Below are 24,949 nucleotides of genomic sequence, written 5' to 3' on the forward strand. Positions count from 1 at the left end.
TAACTACAGCCTTGCGACCAAATAGACAAACAGGTTACTGAGCAGTTTTACGTATTTTCCGTGTGTGTGTGTGTACTAATTTCTTCTCTCTCCTTCCTCTTATTGTGTACATTTTTTTGTAGGGTTAACTTTGCTATTAAGTCTTAAGATGACAGAATATTCATATGGGACTATGAGTAAATTCTAGCTGTAACTGACAGGAGGTGAGATGAATAATGTGACTGTTTCCCAGAAACCGATAAAGTGTCTGCTGGGATTTTGGAAAAAGTGAGAACATCTTTTGTGCAAAGGATGTTTGCAATTTGTTAAGCAGAAATAGAGTTGTTTTCCTTCTGAGAAGTTTAGTTGTGTGTACACGGATACATGCATGCATGTGTGTCTGCAGAGTGGCCCAAGGAACGGACTGTAGCAGATATTAACCTATAGTTTCTCAGATTCAAACACTCTTTTACACTCAGCTTTTGGTGCCAGGCTGGCACTAAGCAAACCCCATTTGTCCTTTGCCAGCTGGCTCCTTACTGAGATCTGCTGATGGAACCCAGAGGGAGATGGCAAGGCTAGAGGAGAAAGAAGGGGCTTGGTCCTTTCTGTCTGCTTCCTCTTTGCTTCCTATTCCTTTGTCACCCACCAAATACCTCTTCACTCCTACAGAGGCTGGTGTTCCAGTCACAGTTGTCGATCCCACCTGGTGCCCCCTTCTCTGGCCTACAGGGCCCCCCCCCCCAGCTCAGGAGACACTGGTTTTAACTGAGCAGCAACTTCTTGCTGGAAGTCTTGAGTTTCAGCTCTCCAGGGCCCTTGAAGCTTCTTAAATTGAACAATTTCCACCTCTTCCCTAAGAGTGGCAATTTCCTGCATGATAACCTTTAATGTTCTTTTTCTACCTTTTGAGGTTTTTAATACCCCATTAACAATTGTTTATATTGGATTTCTCCTGTTAAAAATAAGGATGGCTTTTATCTCCTGACTAGACTTTGACAGATTCAGACTCATCCCAAAGCAGTAATATCTGTGAAATCATGGGTTTGGTAGGGCTTGAAATCCTTTTTCTAATCTGCATTCAGGTTTACAACTCTTAAAGTAAAAATGTTCAGCCCCTCACACTTCCTGGAGGTTATTTCACATCACCAGTAGCTAGCCTACAGTTTTTCGGAGAACATTGCCCAGCACAGTAATGCTCATCGACTCGGTTGCTGAGTCACTAGTGTTCATCTCCTTAGTTGTCAAGCTACTGTCCTCTAGGGCAGGGACTATATCTTACCTTTTTTCCACTTGCCGTTGCACCAAGCAAGGGATGTGGCTCGTAGTAAAGATTTTGGTAAACGTTTCTCAAGTGAAAGTATAAGTGAATGAATGATAGTTGGATAATTTGGAAACCGGTTGGCCTACGGAGTCTGTTTAAACCCTAGTGCTGTGGAAACAATGACCAACCAAATGAGAACAAAGACTTTAATCTGCACTTGCTATATATAGCAAGGGAGTCAGTCACCATTGCTTGTGCTCTGGCAGACTCAAAGGCAGGCAGAGGAGTGGGAAAGCTTTATAGTGGAAAAAAGGGAAGGGTCGGGGATGCCTTGCTTGGAGGCTTTTGGCATGGGGAAACTGAGCAGCCAACTAGAAACAGGGCATCCTATGCAATTGGTTAGGGATGCATATTTTTCTTTCTCTAGTTGGTCCTAAATTGGAAGTAGGGGCAGTAGTCGTTTTGACCATTTGAGAGTGATTGTTATGAAGTTATTTTTCAGCTTCCTGTATTGTCACTAGAGATAACCGTCTGACTTCCTGCCAAGTCTGACTTCTAGCAGGCTGGCTTCCTGAGTTGTTTATCATAGATAAATGTTTGATTTCTTGGGCACGTTGCTGCAGGTTATAAATCAGAGTTCTACTTTTATGTGTGGTCTGGCCATTGTCCATTTGTGTATTCAGTCTCGCAGTGCTGAGGTTTATTTCTAATCATACTATAAAATACAAGCATTTGATCATGTCTCTGGGGAAACATGCACCCAATTAAAGAAGACGCCACCAATAGGATCAGGGATGTTTGTGACTCTGGCCATAAGCAGGACTATCTGTGCAAGAAGCAGACACTTCAGCAGTTAATGCCACAGAGACCAGGTCCCCAAATCAGGCAATTGAAACATTTTGCCATCCCAGATCTTGGAGAGGAAAACTGAATACCACTGGCTAATGGAGATAAAATGCAATTTAAAAGGCAATCACCATTTCACTCATAGATGAATAACCATCCATTCACTGTCATTCAAGTTGGCTGATGAACTTTATCAGAGTGGGCTATTTGAGGGGGGAGAAAAGATGTAGCTCTAATGGTAGTTTCAAAAAATTCCCCAGAGAACATCTACTTTTTGCTATGTCTTTTACAAAGATAACAGTTTCCCCTCTTGCCTGCCAAAACACTCCTATATTTTCCCAATCCAGCCTCAGAGAACATGCTGGTACCTTACCATTTGAGTCCAAGATGTATTGGCAGCTTCTTAAAGAGAGTCTGTGATCTGACCTCCCTTCTCCCTGTAGGAATATCCTCACATAAACAGTTTATTAAAATTTTTTGATGGCTCTGTAAATTCTTATAGAACTAAAAGTTTCTCATTGCACAGTAAGTTCTAATTTTAATTTTAATCATTAGGAAAGTCATTAACCCATGAATCTACCTCGTTTAACTCTGTTTGGACACATAAATTATTTGCACAGAGGGGACACCACTTTTCAAACCAACAGCTTGATTTTATATCCTAGAGTTTCCTTCTGACATATTTAGCTTGTTTTCCATGCAGCCCTGTGTTTTCACTTGCCCCAGGAAAAAAGACGTACTGAGTCAGACATTCATTGTAAGACAGGACTCATTGGACTCACTGACTCACTTGTACAGATTTGCACTGTTCTCCCTAAGACATGTTTAATCTGGATAGTATCACTTGCTAATTTCTCTCCATCAGCATTGTTTGGATGGTAGGAAAAAACCCTGTCTGCCCATAAGTAGCAGGGGTAACCCTGTGTTTTTGCAAAATTGCAGCAGATTCAAACAAGACCATTCAGGTAATGAAGACAACAATTTGACAAATATTGGCAGACCGTGACTCCCAGCGACTTGTCTTCCTCTTCTCCCACTCATGGCAGGCTCTTACTCCCACATTCCCATCTCCAGCCTCTGCTGTGATCATTGTCCTGATGTCACCTGACCACCTATAACACCCATGTCAAATGTATTCTGTCCTTGAACCTGACACTTCTCTGCTCCCATCTAAAATTCTCATTTAACTTCATTGGAATGGCAACCACCCATTCTTGAAAATGACAATGACATAGGAACAAGTGTGCCGTTCAGGCCATAGACTAGATTCCGGAGTCTGTGGTTACAAAATCTGAACTGCATAAAGAATATAAAACACAAACCCACCCTTGACCATCAGAGACCCTAGCAGGTATTTAACCAAAAAGGGAGCTGATAATGGTGGATTCCAGATGGTATCGAGAAAAATAAAGGAAGGTAAAAGTAGTTGCTTTGATTTCACTGTGAGAGCCATCCAAAAGGTCCTTGTCATTAAACGTCAGCCACGTACCAGGAATATTTCTGATATTACTCATTTGTTTGTTTCTTTAATGAATGTTGAGTTCTGACACTCAGCCAGGCACTGAGTTATGGACTGGGGATGTAGTTTATTATCTCCATTTTTCTCATGAAGAAACTGAGGTACTGAGACATTCAGTAGCTCACCCAGTGTCACACAGCTTTTAAGTTATAGAGCCTGGATTTGATTCCAGATCTACTGACCCCAAAGCTTATGCTATTTCATGTCACATTCTAGGAGGAAACAAAAGAATAGAATTGGGAAACAGGCGTAAAATAACCTAGCCCCATAAGACCCTAATTCTTCCCAACCAGAATCTTTCAGAATCATATTTACTACCTGGCATTTTTTTTAATATTTCCTTTTTTCTAAATTACTTTTTTACAGATGGTACTGGTTAAATTCACATTAACAATCTGTTTTCAACATAAATGATTAATTTCATAAATAGAATATTCTCACCATTAGTGATCCCATATTAAGAAAGATTGTACATGTGGATCTATGGTAAAAAAAAATTAGAAAAGCAATTATTTGATGACTGCTCACTTGGAATATAACTGTATGTCGTCACATATTCATTTAGGTCCTATTTATGAAATATTACCCAATTTGAAAGCAGGAACTGTGCTTTACTCTTCTTTGTCTGGTTCCAAGCCAAGTTCCTCATGCAGGGTTTTGCAAAAAGTAAATATTTAAAAGATAATAGTAAATTGAATGAAAAAAATTTTTTGTTTACATAATCTCACATAAATGTTTTTAGTGACTCCTGTGAATTTGTTTAACAAATATTGGACTCCTCAAAGGTTTTGCATACTTCACTGTTTTATGAGATAATTCTGTCTGGAGTCATATATTTACAAAGTCTTCACTTGTTCAAGGTTCAAAAGTAGTGGAGTAGAATTTCAGTATTTTCCCCACCCAGGAGGTTAGAATTACGAAATTCTTAGTCTGGGATATACTTCTCCCTTCTGATTTAACCCAGGTACCAGATTCTACTCTCTCTGTGAAGCAGAAGACATAAGGCATCTGAGGCTTCTTCCTAGAAGTCAACACTTGAGCCCATGGCATCTGGTAAGATCTGGCCAGTGAAATTCCCAGGTAGAAAGTTCAAAGTGACAAATGGCTACCTATGCTAAAATAGGTAAATATGGTTTAAAAAAATAAAAATAAATTACAAAGATACATGAGCTACAGAAGGAACTGTTCAGTTTTGTATCAGAATTTAGAGAAAATGTGAGGGCCCAGGGTGGTTGGTCTTTCTAGCACGCAAAGGGTCCTGAAAGTGACAAATGCAAAGATCAAATCTGGAGTGTTGTCAATAAAATTTGGTCTTAGAATAAGTGTTGAGGTAAATCATCAAAGTCAAGAATGCCCATGTAAGACCTTTTTCTGAATTTGACATGTCGGATTTGAAGGTGTGTCTGCTAGATCTTCTTTGTTATGTGAGAGAGATTCCAAAAATCTTAAAGGGGGTAGTTTGTTATGCAGCAATACATAACAGAAATATCAAGTTTAAAATGTTTGCCAATCTTGTGTGTACAAGGTGTGGCACCTTGTTTCTTTCATTTGCATTTCTCTGGCCACTAGTGAGGTTAGGATTTGGTTTTTCTTAATCCCTGTGAACTCTCCCCGCCCCATGAATTGGATGACAGGGTTCAGAAGGGGGAAAAAATGTTTCTCTGAATTAGCCAGGAGAGATCAGCTGTATGAGATAAACTACAGTGCAGATGTTGCTGGAGAGAAATTTCAAGGGAAGAAAATAATTCCAAAATGTTAGGTTGCTGGCTGGGGGGTTATTATACAGGATGGGGGTAATAACACTGTAGCCGATTTCAGAAGATCTGTTCGACAGACCATGACCTCTATCCCCTTGATTCTGGGAAAGTTGGCATCTGGATTTTCAGACATTACAATCCAAATGGCCAAGTGCACAATTCTAAGGTTCCTTCGGTCATCTCTAGCAAAAGTAGCAGGAGCCCCAGAGCCTCCAGTAGGAATGGAGTGGGAAACCACTGGATCAGAAGGCTCGCTGATGAAAGAAAGAGGCTGAAATCATCTATCCTCATATTGAGGCAGAGACAGCTGGATGACAGGAGAGGATTTCAAAACACCCTCCAGCACCCATGCAGACAGTCATTTTCAAATCAGAAATTGGATATTTCCACTATTTATACCTGGGAAGAGAAGAGCAAAATGAAGAAGTACCTCAAGTCTCCCTGAGCTTTCCTCTCGTAGATGAAGAGATTACAAAAAACAAGAAAGACTCGAAATAAATGCCAATGATTCCAAAGGTGAGAGGAAGTAATAATTATGAAGCCAAGAAAAGCTGTCTCGTGAGTGTGAATTATGCACGTTGGAAGCTTATTGGCTTTAATACTGAAAAATGTTAAGAATTAGCACTGGTTCCAAAAATTCTAATTCATATTAAATCAACTCTGAATATAAAAAGTCAAATACAAACTCACTCTTCATTTCCCATGAAGAATACTTTCTTCTGTAAGAAGGAAGGGAGGGGGAGGAACTATGGAAAGCTCTCTCTTCACTAAACTTCCCTGAGAAGGGGCCAAGGAGGAGATTTTAAAAGTAACTCTTTTAAAAGTTCAGGTCACTTTATACATCTCTTTAATTTTGACAGTCTGTCAACTGGTAAAAGGAATTTTTGTTTTCAGTCAGCACTGAGGTAAAATGTACATGTGATAAGATGCACCCATTTTAAGTCTGTGGTTTGATGACATCAGACAAAAGTCGCGAAAGTGAATAGAAAAGTTTGTTCACCTGGGTAGCCGCAATGGAAACCTAGATGGTTTCCATCCACCCTAGAAATTCCCTCGTGATTCTCTGTAGTCAATTCCTGAACCCCTGTCCTAGGCAACCACTGATCTGTTTCTGTCACATTATGTTAGTTTTGTTTGTTCTAAAATTTCAAATAAATGGAATCTCACAGCATGTATTTTTTGTACCCAGGTTCTTTTGCTCAGCATTGTGTTGTGAGATTTATCCATGTTGTTGCATGTTTCCTGTACTTCCAAAATAAACTGCTTGCACTTGAATCCTCATCTCAGGGTCTGCTTCTGGGGGAATCCAATTAAGACAAGAGACTCTGAACCAGACATTGGAACAGTTGTTACTGACAATGTAAGGATAGATAGACAGGCGGCAGACAGACAGATGATTGACACATAGTAGGTAGGTAGATGGAAAATACATAAAATCAAGAAGAGAATCATTGGAAAGGAGAAGGATCGCAGATATTTTTATCTGGAAAGTCTGTATTGATTAATCATATTTCTTACTGAATGTTGAAAAATTGAAAATTGCTTCTAATTCATTTCAAAATTTTTATTGTAGAATTTCAAATCTATACAAAACTAGACAGAAGAGTATCATCAATTCCCATGTACCCATTTTCCAGCTTCAACCATTATCTAGTTATAGCCACATTTTTACATTTATACTTCCATCCACTTACCCCACTCTATATTATTTTGAATGAAATACCAGATGTCATACCATTTCATCTGAAAATATTTTGGTAAGTATGTCTAAAAGATAAGGGCTTTTAAAATAACTTATCACATATAAAGTAAGAATTTCTTAATATCATGAAGTATATAGTCAGTATTAAATTGTCTAACTATCTAACAAATACCTTTTTTTCGTTTGTTCAGTCAAGATCCATATAAGTTCCTTACATAATGACTCATTGATATTTCTTTTGTCTCTTTTAATCTATAGTTTCCCTACTCCATCTCACTCTTTTCTTGCACTGCATTTATTAAATAATTACTTGATATAGTTTAATTTAGCAAGATTTGGCTAAATCTAACACAAATTACATGTTTGCTTCCTTTGAGTCATGCAATTTAAATTTTATTATTTTTTTATTTTTTTTTTCATGGCAGTACTGGGGATTCAACCCAGGACCTCATACATGCTAGGCACACACTCTACCACTGAGCTATACCCCAAGTCATACAATTTATAACCTAGAGTTAATCCAGTGCTTTAACGTGATTCTTTTCTGCAGACTAATGTTGGAAACTTATTTATATTTTGGAAGGCATTCTCAAAATGTAAATGCTTGGAGGCTGTGGAAACAGACATATGTATATGAAAGTAAAATCAGGAGCTCTCAGAAGCTGGATGAGTAGAGAATGCAAAACCCAGCAATAAACGCCAGATTTTTTTAAAATCTGAAATTGATCATGTCACTTTCTCTGCTTAAAATATTTCTTTGGTTTTCCATTTACACTGAGTACAAACTCCAAACTCCTTACCCTGACCCTGTATTACTTGGACCTGCCTTTGCAGTTTCACTTTATTAGCTCTCACTCTCTAATCACAATGCAGTCACAGGGCCTTCTCTCCAAACCTCTCACCACAGTAAGGTTTATGCACTTGCTTTGTCTCTGCCTGGGTAGTGCTTTTTCCTGACATTAAACAAGTCTGTCAAGATGGAGGCCTAAACATATGCAGACTACTCCCCAAGTTTAAAAACATATAGCCAAACCTGAAAACATGAGACAACCACCAGGGGAACTCAACCCTGGTAATAAGCAGACATTAAAGCGTGCGGCCTGGGAATGCAAAATGGTACAGCCACTTTGGAAGACAGTTTGGCAGTTTCTTACAAAGCTAAACATATTCTTACCATATGACCCAGCAATCAAGCTCCTTGGTATTTACTCAAAGGAGTTGAAAATATGTCCACACAAAAACCTGCACATGGATGTTTACAGCAGCTTTATTCATAATTCCCCAAACTTGGAAGCAGCCAAGATGTTCTTCAGTAGGTGAATGGATAAATAAACTGGCACATGTGGACAATGGAATTATTCAGCCCTAAGAAGAAATGAGCTATCAAGCCAGGAAAAGACACAGAAGAACTTAAATGAACATTACTAAGTGAAAAGCCAATTTGAAAAGGCTACATACTGTATGATTACAATTATAAAACATTCTGGAAAAGGCAGAACTGTGGAGACAGTTAAAAGGTCAGTGGTTGCCGGGAAGTGGGAGGAGGGAATGGATGAATAGGCAGAACACAGAGGATTTCTAGGGCAGTGAAAAGACTGTGGATACTACAACGGTGGACATATGTCATTATACATTTGTACAAACCCACAGAATGTACAACACCAAGAGTGAACCTTAAGGCAAATTCTGCACATGGGGTGATTGTGATGTGTCAATGTAGGATCATCAATTGTAACAAATACACCACTGTAGTGGGAGATGTTGATAGTACAGGAGGCTATGCATGTATGCAGGAACCTCATAATTCCCCTGTATTTCCCCTCAATTTTGCTGTGAACCTCAAACTTCTTTTAAAACATTGTCTTCAGAACACAAAACAGAACAAAACAAAACAAAACTGTGTGACTCATATGAGGCTCTATATAAGATAAACCCTTTGGGAACTAGACCTTGAACTCCTGCTTAGAAACGGAGTCACTCTTGATGATAGTTCATTTGAGTATAGATCTCTGGGTTGAAATTCGTTTTCACAAACCCAGACATCAAGTTCTATCATTCTTCACAGACCCTCCCTGAAAAAAGTATTAAAGAATGGACTTAGAAAAATAAAGGCGAAGTTGTGTCATGTAAGAAGAATTAGTGAGAACAGAAATCAGCAAAGATTGGTTGGACAATGCATTGATTGTAAAATATGTAATTATTTAGAAATTTTAAATATGTATTGATGCTAAGTAGTCTAATTATCTGGTTTTAAAAATGATACCAGAAAAAAAAAATCATGGAAGATGGGAAGGGAGCATTTTGAAGGAAGTTAAATTGTCCTCATCTTATTCAAGAGGAGGCTAGAAATACAAATTTATGTAGACATTAGTTTTTAAAATAGGACTTTAAATGTGTATGTTAAATTTTTGAGTACCCACCAAAGGAATGGAAATAGAATATGTTAAAAGTTAAAAATAGGAGGTAAAAAAAAACTAAACTTATCCAATAAAAGATAGGAAAAGGGTGGGGAAGGGACTAAAAAGCATATGACATTGGCATAAGATAGACAAATAGATCAGCAGAACAGAGGAGAGTCCAGAAATATACACACATCTATACAATCAGTAGATTTTATACAAAGTGTGACAGCAATTCAGTGGGGAAGTTAAAATTTTTTCCAAAAAATGGTTAAGGAACAACTGGATGTCTATGCAGGAAAAAAGTGAACCTTGATCTCTATTCCCACCAGAATGGGCTGTACAGCTGTACTCATTTCTCACAAAACTCATCGAGCCATGTGCTTAAGGAGCATGTATGTGTGTGTGTATTGTACTCAATTTTTAAAATTTCTGTTACAGATGATTACACCCACTAATTCCTTCTCAACATTTGCTCTCAGTCTAAATGTCACCTCCTCAGAGAAGTCCTCCATAACCACTCTAGAACTTCAGCACTTTCAGCATTTTAGATTGTGCTAACTTCAACCTGAAAAAGGTAAAATATTATCCAGCCAAGTTTCCTTATCCCCCAGCTACACCTCATCCCCCTGCTCACCTCTCTTCTTTTTCCTTTTTTAATTTTATTTTATTGCATTATAGTCAGCTTACAATGTTGTGTCAATTTCCAGTGTACAGCACAATTTTTCAGTTATACATGAACATACATATAATCATTGTTGCATTCTTTTTCACCATGAGCTACCACAAGATCTTGTGTATATTTCCCTGTGCTATACAGTATAATCTTGTTTATCTATTCTATATATACCTGTCAGTATCTACAAATTTCAAACTCCCAGTCTGTCCCTTCCCACCCCACTTCCCCGCCTTCTTTTCTTGTTGATCCCTTTCCCCTATATGTTTTCCCCATTCCCTCCCACCACCTCCAGCCTCTGCTCCACTCATTTTCTCCCTGCCTTCCCATCCCAATCTCCTCTTTGTCCACTACCAATGCTTTCCAGGCTGCCTCCTCCAAGATGTTGAGGATGGTAAGATAGGAGGTAATAGCAACACTCCTGGTTATTAGTTTGGGCTTTGGGACCCCAAACTTGCCCAGCCCTCTGAGTGTCGTATCAGAATCTGTGTAGTTGGTTATTCAGTGCCTGATGAATTGCTGCTAAGGATCCAAAATCTTTTCCTGAGCCCCTAGAGCAGAATGCTTCACCAGGGAAGTAGAATTGAAGCTGAATTACTACCTTTTCTTCCCTAATTGCTACTTGCTTAGTCCCCTTGGGTGTGATGCTAACTCTATCCTTGCAGGGTGCATTTTACAGAGGCAGGACAGAAACTGTCCTTGGAGATCATAAATTTCAGCAAGGCTGACATGCATGTTGCACAGGTTGTACATTTCACAACATATCCTGCTAAGGCAGTAAGAGGGGACCAAAGTCCAGTCTTGGCTCCCCTTACTAAGCCATGCACCCTTGGCACTATGTCTGTTTATCTAGGACAATTAGTAAAATTGTGTGCTAATTTGCAAAAGGTACTACAGAATCTAGTGTCCATGCTGAAACCTATCCTAGTGGGGGCAGGAAGGGGGTACTGGCTTTGGCTGGATTCAGAAGCCCTGCAGTCATTCAGGGCCCTAATTTACAGGCTTCTCTGAGTAGGTATGAAAGCTCACAGCCTAAAGGCATGAGGGGATTTCAGTGAGCTCTATTATCTGCTGGTCAGCAAGCTAAATGCTATAAAATCAGTCATACCCCTGCCCAGCAATTTTCCTCCATCCACTCAGCTTTGGCCAGAGATGCCCTCACTCCCTCTTGGACCTCTGCCACCTGGCCTGTGGGTGTTTCAAAATGAATTACCAGATAAAAATGATTCTTCAGCTTGTCACCTCAAAGCAGAGCACAGGCTCCTCATTGTGGTCCAGGGCCTGCGGACCTGGGTGCTGAGCCCCCACAGTGGGCAGAGCCATGCACCCCCACAGGTGTCAGATGAGGATGGAAGTTGTTTCTCAAGAGTCTGGGAGCAGCAGACATCTGAGTTAGAGTGACTTGAGCAGCCTGAAATTTCAAGAAGTTATTCAGGAGAGAGCTGTTACCCTTCTTACACCACCTGGGGCTGACTGTCAAGGGTTTCATCCTCTACTGCCTTCTTTTCAGAAGAGCCAGTGGTGGTTGGCTTTGTGGTTGGAGCCCTGCTGGCAAGCAGCTAAAATCAGGAACCCCTTGTGTTGGGTGTATAGAGCTTCCTGCACACTCAAACGTAATAGCACTGATCACGCGTTTACCTCATACTCCTTATTTAGTCGCTGCACGTTTGTCTTCCTCATTATGTTGTCAATTCCCAAGAGAGTAAGGGAGCCATCTGTCTTGTTCCCAGATGTACCTGGCACAGGTGGGAACTCAAGAAAACCCTGTTGAGCAGGAGGAGTTGATAACGCAGTGGGTGACAGGTGAAAGAGAAAACCTAAGGTTTAGTGTTGAGGCAGGCCTCCCTTCCTTTCAACGGTGTGGGCTGGATGGGCAAAGCGGAAAGCCATGATCTGGCTTGATGTTCACACCCCAGGGCAGATCAGAGAAGGCAGAGCAGCCAGGAGTTGCAGAGCAGAAACATTTGGGCGCCAGGTGGGGTGTGCAGGATGTATAGTGGATGAAATACTTCTTCTCTTATAGTTTACTTTCTCTGGCATTAGTATAACCATGCCAACATTCTATTGATTAGCATTTGCATGGTATCATTTTTTATCTTCTTGCCTACATTTCTCTTGTTGACATTCTCTAGTTTCAGTATCCCTGCGGACACTGACCCTCCAAGGCTGAGGAACCTCTTGGTATGTTCCTGCCTCCTATACAGTTAGTTCTGGGAGGGCAGAGCCTGTCTTCTTTGCTTTGGACCCTCTCCTACCTCCCATAGCTTCTCACCCAGTGCTGTTACTTCATGGTCTATCAAAGTGGACTTTTCTCCCATCTCTCGGCAAGGTAGGAAATTCACTCTTAATGAACAAAGAAGCAGAAGTCACAAGATGCCACAACGCAGAGATGGATCACATCTTCCACTTTCCCTTTACTGCATAAAAATCATGAAGCAGGTATTACCTGCTCAACTTTCGGCCTCTGCCTCCTTGTGCTTTCTTTATACTTTTCTTCAACTGACCATTCACAGCTGTCCTGAAAGGGGAAATTTCATGTCCCCTCTTATCATTTCACTCAGGACAGAAATGAAAGACCTATGATGACACTGAATTAGTGTTCTTTTACCTTATTTGAAACACTGATGAACCATCTTCTCCCCAGTTTTGCATAGAAATATAAATGTCAAGTGTAATTTTAAAGGAAGAGATTTTGTTGACAATTTAAACACTGTGTAATTATAAGAAAGAACATTTCAACTGACACACTACTGAAGTCTTCCCTCCCGCGGCAGATAGACATTCCTTTATTGGCAGAGGCACATAAGCCTTGGTGTAGCTCACAAAGGAAACTTGTTATATGGCAGCCCCTGAAGGTCTCATGGTCTTCCTAGGGGAGACTCACTGACGGCTTCCAACGGACTTCAATAAAGCTTGACACATTGTAGGTAGCAGGGGTTGCCTCGGAATGAATGAAGGATGATTGCTTCTCCTCAGAGGCCTAATATTCCCATTTTTCTTGATTACAACAAGTCCATTTACTAGATGGATGGAGCATACAGTCTATAAGGTCACTAGCAGCATGTAACTAAGAAAAAATCTCCAGTCTCCTTCCAAGCTCCTCACCCATTTAACACACAACTGTCTACACTTGAAATAATCAAAACACCCCATCAGTGTGAGATAAAGGGCTCTGAAGCCATGCAGCTTATCCATGAAATCCTGATTTAGGAAAAGCAAGTGAACATCCATCAAGGGTGGAAAAAAATAATAGCTTCCTTTGACCTCCCACTTCCTTTGACCTCTCACCTTTCAGTGAGAGATGATGCTTCTTTAGGTCTTTCCCCATAGCTAAGCCAGAGATTTGACGTGAGTCATTGGAACAGAATCAGCCAGCTGTGGGAGAAGCTGTCTGGAACTTCTAAACCAAGCCACTGTCATCATCGAGGGCTGGATGGCAAGCAGTTTCCTCCCTTGCACCAGTTCTCATCAAATGGTAGTGGCTGCATTGAGCACAGTAGTGTAGAAGTATCTGACGCCTGATCGAAGGCTTGATGGAAAAGAATTTCTAATTGCTTAGCAATCCCTATCTTGGTTATTGTTATGAAAAAATTACCCAGAACTTGGAAATAAGGCAAAAATACATCTGTGATCTTTTTAGTATCATGCCAAAGCATTGTCAAAAAGCCTTCTAAGAGCCAACTGACTCTCCAAGGAAATGTGGACTTATATATTGATTACAGACCTAACTCTGTAAGGGTAGATATTAACTCAGAAAAAAAAAAAAACTTAGAAGGTGCAGATTACTTTTACGCAGTAGAGATGCAAATGATTTCTGATCAGCAGAGAATATTGACCCAAACATTATGAGTATATTGTTCTTTCGAACCTTAACCAGTTTTCTATGTCATTCTAATCCAATTCTAGCAAACTTCTATTATCTTAAGAGCACTATATTTCATCAGTTCTTATATCCTCTCTGAGGCCAGTTCTGCCATCCCATTGGCTCTCTCACTAATGAGTTAAATAAAACTTTGGAGCATGCTCACTGTGCATTTGAGATTTTAATCTTTTCTGAAAATTATTCCTTGACAGTATGGAAGGAGGAGGGATGTGGCGTGGAAGTTGTGAGCTTTTTGTTTCTGGCCTCGAGTCCAGAGGAAGAGAGGGCTTTGAGGATGTTGCCAACATAGGTGTCTGTTCTGCAGCTCATCCCAGGTTCTCCCTCTGCCAGGGAGCTAGCTCTGTAGGTATAGGCAAATATATGTGCTGTCAGCTGCCTGCTTGGGCCACTCGGTTATCTAGTGACGAAGAGAGATCATGTTGCCTCTCAATATGAGAGAAGATTTTAGGGACCTAACGAAATCCCATCCACTGTGCAGGAGGGGAAAGTAGTCCTCTGACCTTAAAACAAGGAGAGACTGGTAGAGTTTCCCCAGTTCTCTTATAAACCTCCCTGGGAAGGTATCCCGTCAAACACCCCTCTCCCTTACATCTCCCCACCTGCCCAAGTCAAACCTTAGTCTCATCCCTTACATTACAGCCTGAAGCCTCTGTCCAAGGGAGGCCACATCACATCTTGGGGTTATGAAGTTGTTTCTCAGTAGAAACCAAAAAGTAGCGATGGGAATTCAGAGACTACCTGGGTCCCCATCCTACTGTGTCCCTGTAGGTGGGGCAGAGTCCTAGTGCAAGAGAGGAGGAGAGGGCTACGGGGATGGCGCACCTCTTTGCATGGGGTGCATCTTTCTTGGACCCATTCACCCTGAGGACCTATGAAGATGTGGGACTGTGTTTTGGGAGTGGGCCTTTGAAACCACTGTGGTGAGGAGAAGGGGATAAATTAAGAGACTTGTGATTGCAAGAAATAGAAACTGAGTTCTGGCTCTGAAAAAAAAATAGGAGTTATTTGAGTATATGTATATATGATTCACATATATATATATACTTCACATAATCAAGGGAACCCTGGAAGATCAGGTTTGAAACATAGAATTGATGGGACCAGGTGTTTCCAAAGGACCAAGAAACAGGAAATACAACAACTATCACTTGTGGGAGACTGCCACCATCACTCTTCATATCCCTCAATTTCATACCCTAGGAAGGTCATACATTTGTTTATGATACCCAAGTCCTAGAGACTAAGATTTTGGGAGAGGAAGGAGTTAAATCTCTGGCTTCTGTAGTTGGAGGAAAGGCATTATTTTCCACCAAGATCTCACACCTGGGGAATGACTTCCAAATAGGAAGGTAGGTGAATGCTAAATAGCACGCCATCATCCCCCATCAAAAAAAAAAAAAAAAAATCTGGCTATTGCAATGGCAATGGGCAATGGCATGTATTGGCTTAGCCCATTTATGATTTTTTTCAGTCCCATTTTGCTCCTACCATGGATATTGAAGATGAAAGTGTGAGTTTTGTTTTCACCAATGAAAATTTCTTGCACAAACATTTAAGTCTTATCTAAAAATCTTACCACGTCCAAAGAATAGGATGTTTCCAGTTAAGATCGTCTCTATATGTAATTAGTTCATCTTGGACAGTCAGGAGAGAGCATAGGACAATGCCAAAGAGAGAAGCTGCAAGATATCCAGCAGCGAATCATTACCTATTATCAAAATAAGAGGAAGAACAGAAAGTGGAGCTAAACAAAATTACCTCTGTGGTGAAATTCCCAGGGCAATTACCTGGTGGCCAGAACACTCTCACATGGATGGAACAAACTGGGAAGAACAAATAATTCAGGACAAAAGCTTTGCGTCTCTTTGTTGATCTTCCTGTTTCACATGGTAAGCTGATATTCTCACTTCAGTCATCTCCATATTTTGCAATATGGTAAATAAATTTTGTGATGTTCCACACATTCCAAGATGTGTCACCAGACCAGACGCAGTGTACCTAACACTGTTCTCCTAGCCAGTCGTGAGGGATTCTCAAACTTGGGCGTGCATCTCCTAGGGGGCTGATTACAATGCAAGTTGCGGGGCCCACCCCCAGAGTTTCTGATTCAGTAGACATGGTTGGTAGAATAATGGCCTGATGTAATGGCAAATGATAATGATAATGATAATAGCACATGAATCCCTGAAACCTGTGCATATGTGACCTCACTTGGGAAAAAGGGCTTTGCAGACATGATTAAGGGTCTTGAGACAGGGAGATAATCCTGGATTATCTGTGTGGGTCCAATATCATTACAAAGGTCCTTGTAACAGTGAGGCAGGAGCGTCAAAGTCAGAGAAGGAGATGAGATGAGGGAAGCAGAGGCCGGAGTGATGCAGCCACAAGCAAAGAAATACAGGAGGCCTTTGCAAACCAGAAAAGGCAAGAAATGAATTCTCCCCTAGAGCCTCCAGAAGGAACACAGCTCTCACATTTACTTTAGCCCTGTAAGACCCATTTCAGAATACTGACTTCTAGAACTGTAAAACAATAAGTGTATGTTGTTTAAGCTGCTAAGTTTTTCATAATTTGTTACAGCAGTCATAAAAACCTAAAGTACAATTGCCTTGGCTCCTGAGAACATGCATATATAATAGGTTCTGTGAAAATTAATAAACAGAAACCTCATTTTAAATGGAGTCAGGAGGCCAGAAGGGGGTGCCCTCATGCCTGACTACAACTGCAGACCCAACAGGAAAAAGATTACTACTTTACTAGCAGCAGAAGGAAGGAGGAATATCTCTTTGCTGGGAAATATCCCAGCCAATGAGAGACTGTCACAGCTCAGCTAATGAAAAGCCACTGCACTTTGAACCGCAGTTTCCTCTAATGGACTTTTTGTTTATAACAGCTCCTCCTTTTTAAAAGAATGGTCCTCTGTCTTCTCTGGACCTGCCTGTGGTTCACCATAGATTGCATGTCCTAAATAGCAATTCTTTGCTGTTCATGAATAAATTCATTTTGCTGGTAAAATAATAACTGGCTGTTTTATTGTTTTAGGTCAACTGTCCTCAGGTGGCACTGATTCTGCAAGTCCAGGGACCACACTTTGAGAACCACTGGCTTATAGTGAAACACACAATCCTGAGCCCTCCTTTGGACAGCAGGTTGTATAAAAACTGTGTTCTCTCAACATGTGAATCATGCAAATGGAAGCCCTGAGCTTTATAACTCTTATCTCCAAAAAGTGCCTATTTTGGAAATCAACACTTAAAACGTGTTTTGGTTTTTTTTTCCTTTTCTTTCTGTTCTGCCCTAAAGCAATAGTGTAGAACCACCGGACAGTCAGCATGACCAGCCATTTAAAATGTATTGTATTAATATTTTATAATTATTTATCTCACTATATTGTTACTATTTTCTTTGGGAGAAAATTGCAGAGCTTTGTCAGTTGATCTACTCTCCCAAAATCTCCATGGGGTTGGAAAATAGAAAAAGAACCTTCACGTTCTGGAAAAAAAACGGTTTGCAATGAACAAGATGTCTGGACCTCTGCTTCCCTCATGTGAAGCTGGTAGTTTTTATAGTTCCTTTCATGCCCTCTGTTTTCACCAGCTCCTCCTCTTTTGCCTCCCCCAGGTGAACTTGGCTATACCTCTCTTAGTATCTGACATTCCCTACAGTGGGGCTTCTCCACGTAATAATGCTGGCTTTTCCATCCTGGATGCTCAGATGGAGACGCCAAGGATGGTTACTAGGTCACCAATTCAAACAATCACACGCCCTGTGTCTGCCAAAAGGCTACGGGGTCCCTGCTTGAGATGGAAGGCCTCATCCTATTATCCCCACGGCTTCTGGTAGAGGAAAGGAGAAGAGGTGCACAGAGCACTGATTATATACAGTACCTTGGATGCAATAGTTACAGTGGGATATCAACACACAGTGAGAAAAACTTGATTTGACTGTGTTCCTTGCCATTTCCTCCTCCTCGTCTCCCTTCCCTCTCTCCTTTTACTCTTCATCTCTCTTTGTCTTCCTCCTCTCCTGGCAGGCAATGGAATCCAAATTGGATTTCAATTCTAGCTCTGCCTTTTTCTAGCTGTGTGACAATGAACTAGAAACTTAACGTCTCTGATTCTTAATTCCCTTATCTATTAAGTAGGGGTAAAGATGCCTACTCCATTCTCTGATGGGAACCAGATGAAAGAATATCTGAAATGTATCCAGTGCAAACTAAACCAAATTAATGCTCTCCACAGTGGTCATTTCCACCCTCGAGTAAGTCCTGTTCAACCAACAAAGTTCACAGGAGATGCAGGTAGGAAACCACAATTTTAATGGGAAGCTCAGAATCCCTTTCATTCCAAGACTACAACATTTCCCACTTATTTGCCTATATGGCCTCATTCTTCACATTAGGCTTGCTTAAAGCTCTGGGCATGATCTTTCCATGGCCATGCTTTTTTTTGGCAAAATAATCAAATATGCCAGTAGGGCTAAAGGAAACAAAATAGATCCATGGATAAGTCATTTTCCCTGGTGCATAAAATGCACAGGGGCTCTTAGCAGAGATGGCATGATGGATGTCCAGAAGTACAGGGGAGATGTTTGGATCAGAGAAGTTGTTGATCAATCTTAAATAACCGCGTTGCCTATGGATGTAGTCCTGGCCATAGTCCTCTTGCACGTCAGGGGGGAGGTGGTCCAGGATGCTCTTCTCCAGCTTGTCCCACATGTCACTTGTACCTGTGATATCTGGGATGCAGATAAAAGAGAGGCTCAGATGCTGGGGAGGCCACAACAGGCATGTCCTACCAACCCTAGTTGGGAAGAAGGCCCTTGTGAATTGGCTTCTGTTGGGAAGGACGTTCCCAAACACCTTTTAAAGTATGTACTTTACAACGGTATTTATTATATTCTTTTAAACATACATTACATAACAGTGCACAGATGACTAGGTTTCCACAAACTGAATAGCTCACATAACCAGCAACCAAATCAAGAAATGGACAAACCAGCTTCTGTTGCCTTTCCAGTAGCCACAGTCCTGAAGAACAGAATAAAGTAGTTTTGCCTAACTTTAGACATTATATAAATGGAATCATATGTTATATTGTGAGATTTATCCATGTATTATATGGTCAATAGCTTTCCATTCTGTAATTATGCCATAAATTATTTATTTATTATACTGTGATGGGCATTTGGGTTGTTTTCAACTTAAGGCTCATGAATAGTGCTGCCACGAACATTCTAATACATATCTTTTCATGACTATTATATACAATATAAAATATAATGTACATAACATAGGTTATCTATAAAATATGTATATACCTACATAATATATGTACACATACATACACATATCATTTTTAAAAGTATAGCAGTAATGCCTGCTTCTATGCATGAAATTAAATATATAATGTTGAACATCATTTTGTCTATTTCATGAATATATAATTTTAATTTCATTTTAAATAATATATTAAACTTAGTTTAAATCTGCATTTAAGTTTTAATATATGAATGTGATTAAATATATAAACATATATTTAATGTGGAAGTAAATTCTTATCTATTATATAAAATTTAATAATATCCATATATTTACTACAAAATATAGCAGCAATTTCTGGTCATTGTATAAATAATAACAATGAGATGCATATGTTTTTAAAATCAGTCTCTTTGGAGGTAACTTACAGTTCTGTGAGTCATTCTACATTCCCTTCTTGTTCATACAAACATATATACACATGTTTGGCTTTGGTTAATTTTGTTTTACCAGAAACAAACAAAAAAACCAAAAAAGAATCATACTGTATGTATTTACCAGGAACTTGCTTTTATTGTTTGTGTTTTTTTGTTTTGTTTTTTGTCTGATTGCTTAGTAATAAGACACAGACCTGCCTCCTGGCAATGGCTATAGTTTTAAACCAGAGCAGCAGAATTTTCCACTGAGCACCTTTAGTCACCACTTCTCTATCAAAGGACTTCCCAGCTGTTCCTGGGTTTAACCATACCAGGAGACACTGCCATCAGCAGCCTTGCACAGTAAATCCTTTTGTATTTCAGTGTTTGCTTCTGTAGGGTACAGTCCCCAGAGTGTGGCTGCCTGGTCAAAAAACACACACATTTTGAATTTTGGCAGCCACTGCCAGATTACTTTGCAGAAAGGTTGCGGCCACCCACATTTCCTCCGACAAAGTGTGTGATTGCTCAGGGATTGCTGTGGGGATGAATCTTGTTTGCTAGCCTGGGTAACTTCTGGATATCAGGACCGCGGGGTGGTTGGCATTGAGGGGAGCCTCACTATGAATGTAAGCCAGTGAAATCCAATTATACTCATGGAAATGCAAACAGAGTTTCAATTGCTCATTTTTTTACATGAAGTCACCACACCGGACTTAAAGAAATGATTACCCTGACAATTACTACTCTGGAGGCTTCTAAGTCTTGAAAAACATATTTGCGTGAACTATTGTTCCTCCAGCATCTTTTCCCCCAGACTCTACTTTCACCGGCTGGGGGATTCCTTTTCCTCTCCACTTCCTTCCTCTTTAATCACCTCATGGACTTTCTAACCACTCTTGTGGGTACACTGTTTAGAATTCCCAAACCTCTCTTTCTTGATGACAAAGCCACCAGTCTTTTGTCAACCTTCATCTGCTATTTTTGACACACACTTGCCCATCCCCTGCCGCTCTGGGGCTACACACAATAAAATTGTTAAGATGATCTGGATCCAAATCCCATCCCTGCCTCATATCAAGTCTGTGGCTTGGGAAATTCCTTAACTTCTCTGAGCCTCAGTTTTCTACCTACAAGATGGGAATATTATAATGCCTACCTCATAGGTGAGGATTAAGTGAGATTATGCATGTCAAATCTTAAAATCTGCTAAGCATGCAACATGTTTTAGCTCTTTGTCTTGCAGGGCAGCAAAAACAAAAATCTGGTATGTCACCTCAAATTTCTTCAGAAGCTCTTTGTGTCCCTAGAAATTCTTTTTCTTGTCCCCCCACTTCCAACATCATTCTCCAAATGTAAGTCCTCAGCCCTCCACTGTCTGGTCTCTTGTCTTTCAAGAGCCCATCAAATATCAGCGTGAAGCTGAGGGCAGCATGGTATAAAAGTAAGAACCAGGCACAGTACCTAGAGACCTGGTTTCAAATTCCCCACCATCATGGTGTGCTATTTATTACCTACCCCATCTCAGTGTCCTCAGGGTTGTGGTGCAGCTTAAGACATATGGAAAGAGAGGGAGTAAAATTGGAACAATTTTTAAGGAAACATTTTGGAATTATCCAGTAAAGTTGAAGGCAATTAAGATCTATGATCAAGTCATTTCACTCCTGGCTGTGTCATAGGAAAAAATCACATACACATGCACCATAGGATATGTACCAGAAGGTCCATAGCTGCATTGTTCACAATGGTCCAAAAGTGACCCAAATATCCCATCAATAGTAGAAAAATTGTTGCATATTCACAGAAAACTATATGGCAATTTAAATGAATAACCTACACCCAACAGAGATGAATTGTGAAAATACAATGTTAGATGAAAGAAGCCAGAAGCAAAAGAACACATCCATGTTGATTCCATTCAAAGTTCAAAAACTGGTAAAGCCAAACTGTTGTTTGGGGATGCATATATGGATGGAACATTGAAAGGAATAGCAAATAAACAATTGTTACAAAAAGTAGGAGAGATTACATGTTGAAGGGACGAGAGGGTTAAGACTGCAGAGGATCACATGGGGGCTTCTGGGAGCTGGAAATGTTTTTGATCTGGATGTTAAGTACGTGAATTTTTTATAAAAACTTAAACTATGTGTGTATATGATAGATTTCTCAATAAAAAAATAAGATCAACAACATCAGGAAAGAATGTATAGGAAGTAGCTAGTCCCCAATAAGAACTGCTCCCCCAAAATGTTGGCTATGACAATTTTGATGAGTCCTTGAAATTCTAACTTAACTGTAGGGTTGCTCTCTGATCCAAGCAGAATCTTACATCTGTGTATTGGAAGTTGTCCTTGGCTGTGTCACCAAACCCTTGATCCTGCCCAAAATCAAATTCATCATTTTCCTCTTACACTAGCTGTCAGCCAGCTTTTCTCTCTCGGTCTCTCACACTGCCATATTTGGCTTCATCTTTGACCCACCCTTCTCCATCAACTCCCTTCAGCTCTCCTCCTGGCCCAGGGAGTCCCCAGGTTGGAAGCCCCTCTCAGGACATCTTCTTCCCTCCATTCCTACTGTCCATTCCTACAGCCTCTCAACCTGAGTGGCCCAGGTGTCTTTCTCTGGGTCTCCTTCCTAGAAGAGCCCTTTCACTGAGTCTTCATGCTTCTCCTAGACAGCTCTCTGAGATCCAAGCTGCTGGATGCTTCAAGACAAAGTTCCCCTTGAGACAGGAGGGGAAGGATAAGGGCACAACCATTAAAAGAATGACACAGACTTTGAGGATAGGACAAATACTGTTTAGAACCAGCTAGGCCCAAGATGGTGGAAGATTCAACTTCCAGTAGACCTTGGAAGGTCTCACACTCATTGTAATACAATAGCATGCTAAATGACAAACCCACAGGAGCCATGACAGTTCTGAGGCTGACTTTAAAAGACCGAAAAGTGGGCAGTGGCCCAATTCCTGGAAATCCTCACTCTTTCCCCAAAACAGTTGGAATAATCCTCCCACTTGTTGGTATATGAAATTACCCAGCCCATAAAAACTAACCACCCCGGCACCCTAGGGCCACTCTCACCTTCAGAAAATGTCTATCTGTCTAACTAAATTCGCTTTCACTTTACTATGGCTTGCTCTTGAATTCTTTCCTGCGTGAAGCCAAGGACCCTCACTTGATGGCACGTCCCAGGGACTTGCCTGAGACGGGGAACATGACCATTGTCTCAAGCCCCATTCTCCTGCAACACTCTTCTTTTAGATTTTTATGTTGTGCTTTGGGTGAATATTCAAACCTCTAGGGTTTGTTCTTCAGTATGTTAGCAATCCCTCCCAGTGTGTGTCTTCAGTTATACATGTTTTTATACATCTTCACTTAAATCACCAATTAAATGTTTGATGACCCAGAACTAACGACTGAACCACAGGGGTCATCTACATTTGCCCAGAGTCCAGAATTTCAGAGAGAGGAGAGGAGAGGATGACCATCTTCTCCCAGGGTAGAAGGAGGTGTGTCAGTGAGTCATATCCTTCAGAAGGGATGAGGTGGTGTTTAAAAAAAATATGACATCAAAACTTAATTCCTTGGTGAAAGGCGTCAGGGGAGCAACCAACCATTCAGTGCAGGACCTGGCACTTGCCCCTCTATGCTAAAAGAGCCCACCCATCCCAACCTCTCTTTGGTCGACCACTGAGGGGTTTGGCTTGAGCTCTGTCAGGATAAAGGACCTTCAGCATCCCTTTGGAATGAACACTCCAAGGCTCTTAGGTTCAGACACCTACTCGTTTGGAAGCCTCCAGGCTGGATAACAGAGACTTTAACTCCCCAGTTGGATAGCTCTTGTCTCAAGACTGCTGAAAACATGGTCAGAGCCGCCTTAGATGAGCTATAGGCTGCCAGCCTCTCCATTGGGATCGCTCCTATGGAAATAATGGGAGAGAAAAAAAAAATCAGATCTGATGTTTTCATTTGCTCATCTACTAACTATTTAAGCACCTATTGCATGTCAGGATTTGGTATCAGTGGTGACAAGGGCCCTCCGTACCCAGGGGAGCATATATTCTTGGTCACACTATTGTCTGGCTTCCTTTGCTTCTGCTTTCCATGACTGCCTCCATCACAACTGGTCCAATGACACACCAAGTGCTCAATCTCTCCCAGCTTCTAAGCTAAATGTGATTTGGATGGGATAAAGGGCATCATCCCCAGCTTCTGACCTTCCAATTTGGCCGACCTACATCCTAAGGTTCTAGGTGGGTTTATGTTTGGGGAAGGAGGGGCAGGGAGGCAATATTCAGCCCATTGAAGCTTATAGTTTAACAAATTGGGTTTAATATTTGTTGCAACAAGGAGTAACACACACCATGGTGAACTGTGGGGCATCTCTGTAAGAGGGTGTGACCGGTCAGAATGGCTATCATCAGAAAGTCTCCAGATAATAAATGCTAGAGAGAGTGTGGAGAAAAGAGAACTGTACTATACTGTTAGAGGGAATGTAAATTGGTGCAGCCACTATGGAAAACAGTATGTAGGTTCCTTAAAAAACTAAAAATAGAGCTACCATAGAATGTGATCCCGCTTCTGGATATATATCCAAAAAAGATAACTCTAATTCAGAAAGATAAAAGCACTCCAATGTTCATAGCAGCACTATTTACAATAGCCAAGACATAGAAAAAACCCAAGTGCCCAACAACAGATTTAAGAAGATGTGATATATATACACAAAGGAATGTTAATATTACTCAGCCATAAAAAGAATGAAATATTGCCATTTGCAGCAACATGGATGGACCTGGAGAATATTATAGTTAGCAAAGTCAGATAGAGAAAGACAAATATTGTATGATATCACTTATATGTGGAATCTAAAAAAATAATACAAATGAATCTATAAGCAAAACAGAAACAGACTCACTGACATAAAACAAACTTATGGTTACTAAAGGGGAAAGGGAGTGAAGGAGGGATAAATTAGAAGTATGGATTAACAGATACAAATGACTATACATAAAACAGATAAGCAACAAAGATTGACTATATAGTGCAGGGAACTGTATTCAATATCTTGTAATAACCTATAATGGAAAATAATCTGAAATATATATGAATGACTGAATAATCTGAATGACTTTGCTGTACACCTAAAATGAACACAATATTGTAAATCAACCATACTAAAAAAAAAAAAAAAAAAAAACTCAGTAGACAAATTAGATGGTAGTTTAAACACAGTTAAGAAGAGAATT

General features: G+C 40.4%; 2 protein-coding genes across 5 annotated transcripts in view; one reads left to right on the forward strand and one right to left on the reverse strand.

The window, feature by feature from the left end:
* MPHOSPH6 (M-phase phosphoprotein 6) overlaps window positions 1–17,283 on the forward strand; it is a 31,252-nt gene extending 13,969 nt beyond the window's left edge. The window contains exons 6-7 of one of the 3 annotated variants that reach the window (XR_010382263.1): window positions 9,908–10,043; window positions 17,068–17,283. The gene's annotated coding sequence lies outside the window, so the exon portion shown is untranslated. Of the gene's footprint in view, window positions 1–4,572; window positions 6,790–9,907; window positions 10,044–17,067 lie in introns of those variants that run through there. The other 2 variants (XM_010980491.3, XM_031457993.2) reach the window with 2 other exon arrangements.
* A 1,043-nt stretch (window positions 17,284–18,326) lies between these two features.
* HSD17B2 (hydroxysteroid 17-beta dehydrogenase 2) overlaps window positions 18,327–24,949 on the reverse strand; it is a 55,949-nt gene continuing 49,326 nt past the window's right edge. For both annotated transcript variants that reach the window (XM_010980489.3, XM_031457992.2), the window contains 2 exons: window positions 23,483–23,620; window positions 18,327–18,762 (listed from right to left, as the gene is read on the reverse strand). In XM_010980489.3, coding sequence (XP_010978791.1) covers window positions 18,401–18,762; window positions 23,483–23,620 — 500 coding nt within the window. In that variant the 3' untranslated portion in view covers window positions 18,327–18,400. The remainder of the gene's footprint in view (window positions 18,763–23,482; window positions 23,621–24,949) is intronic.

This window comes from Camelus dromedarius, chromosome 9, assembly GCF_036321535.1.
Source record: "Camelus dromedarius isolate mCamDro1 chromosome 9, mCamDro1.pat, whole genome shotgun sequence".
In the NCBI taxonomy this organism is placed as follows: Eukaryota; Metazoa; Chordata; class Mammalia; order Artiodactyla; family Camelidae; genus Camelus; species Camelus dromedarius.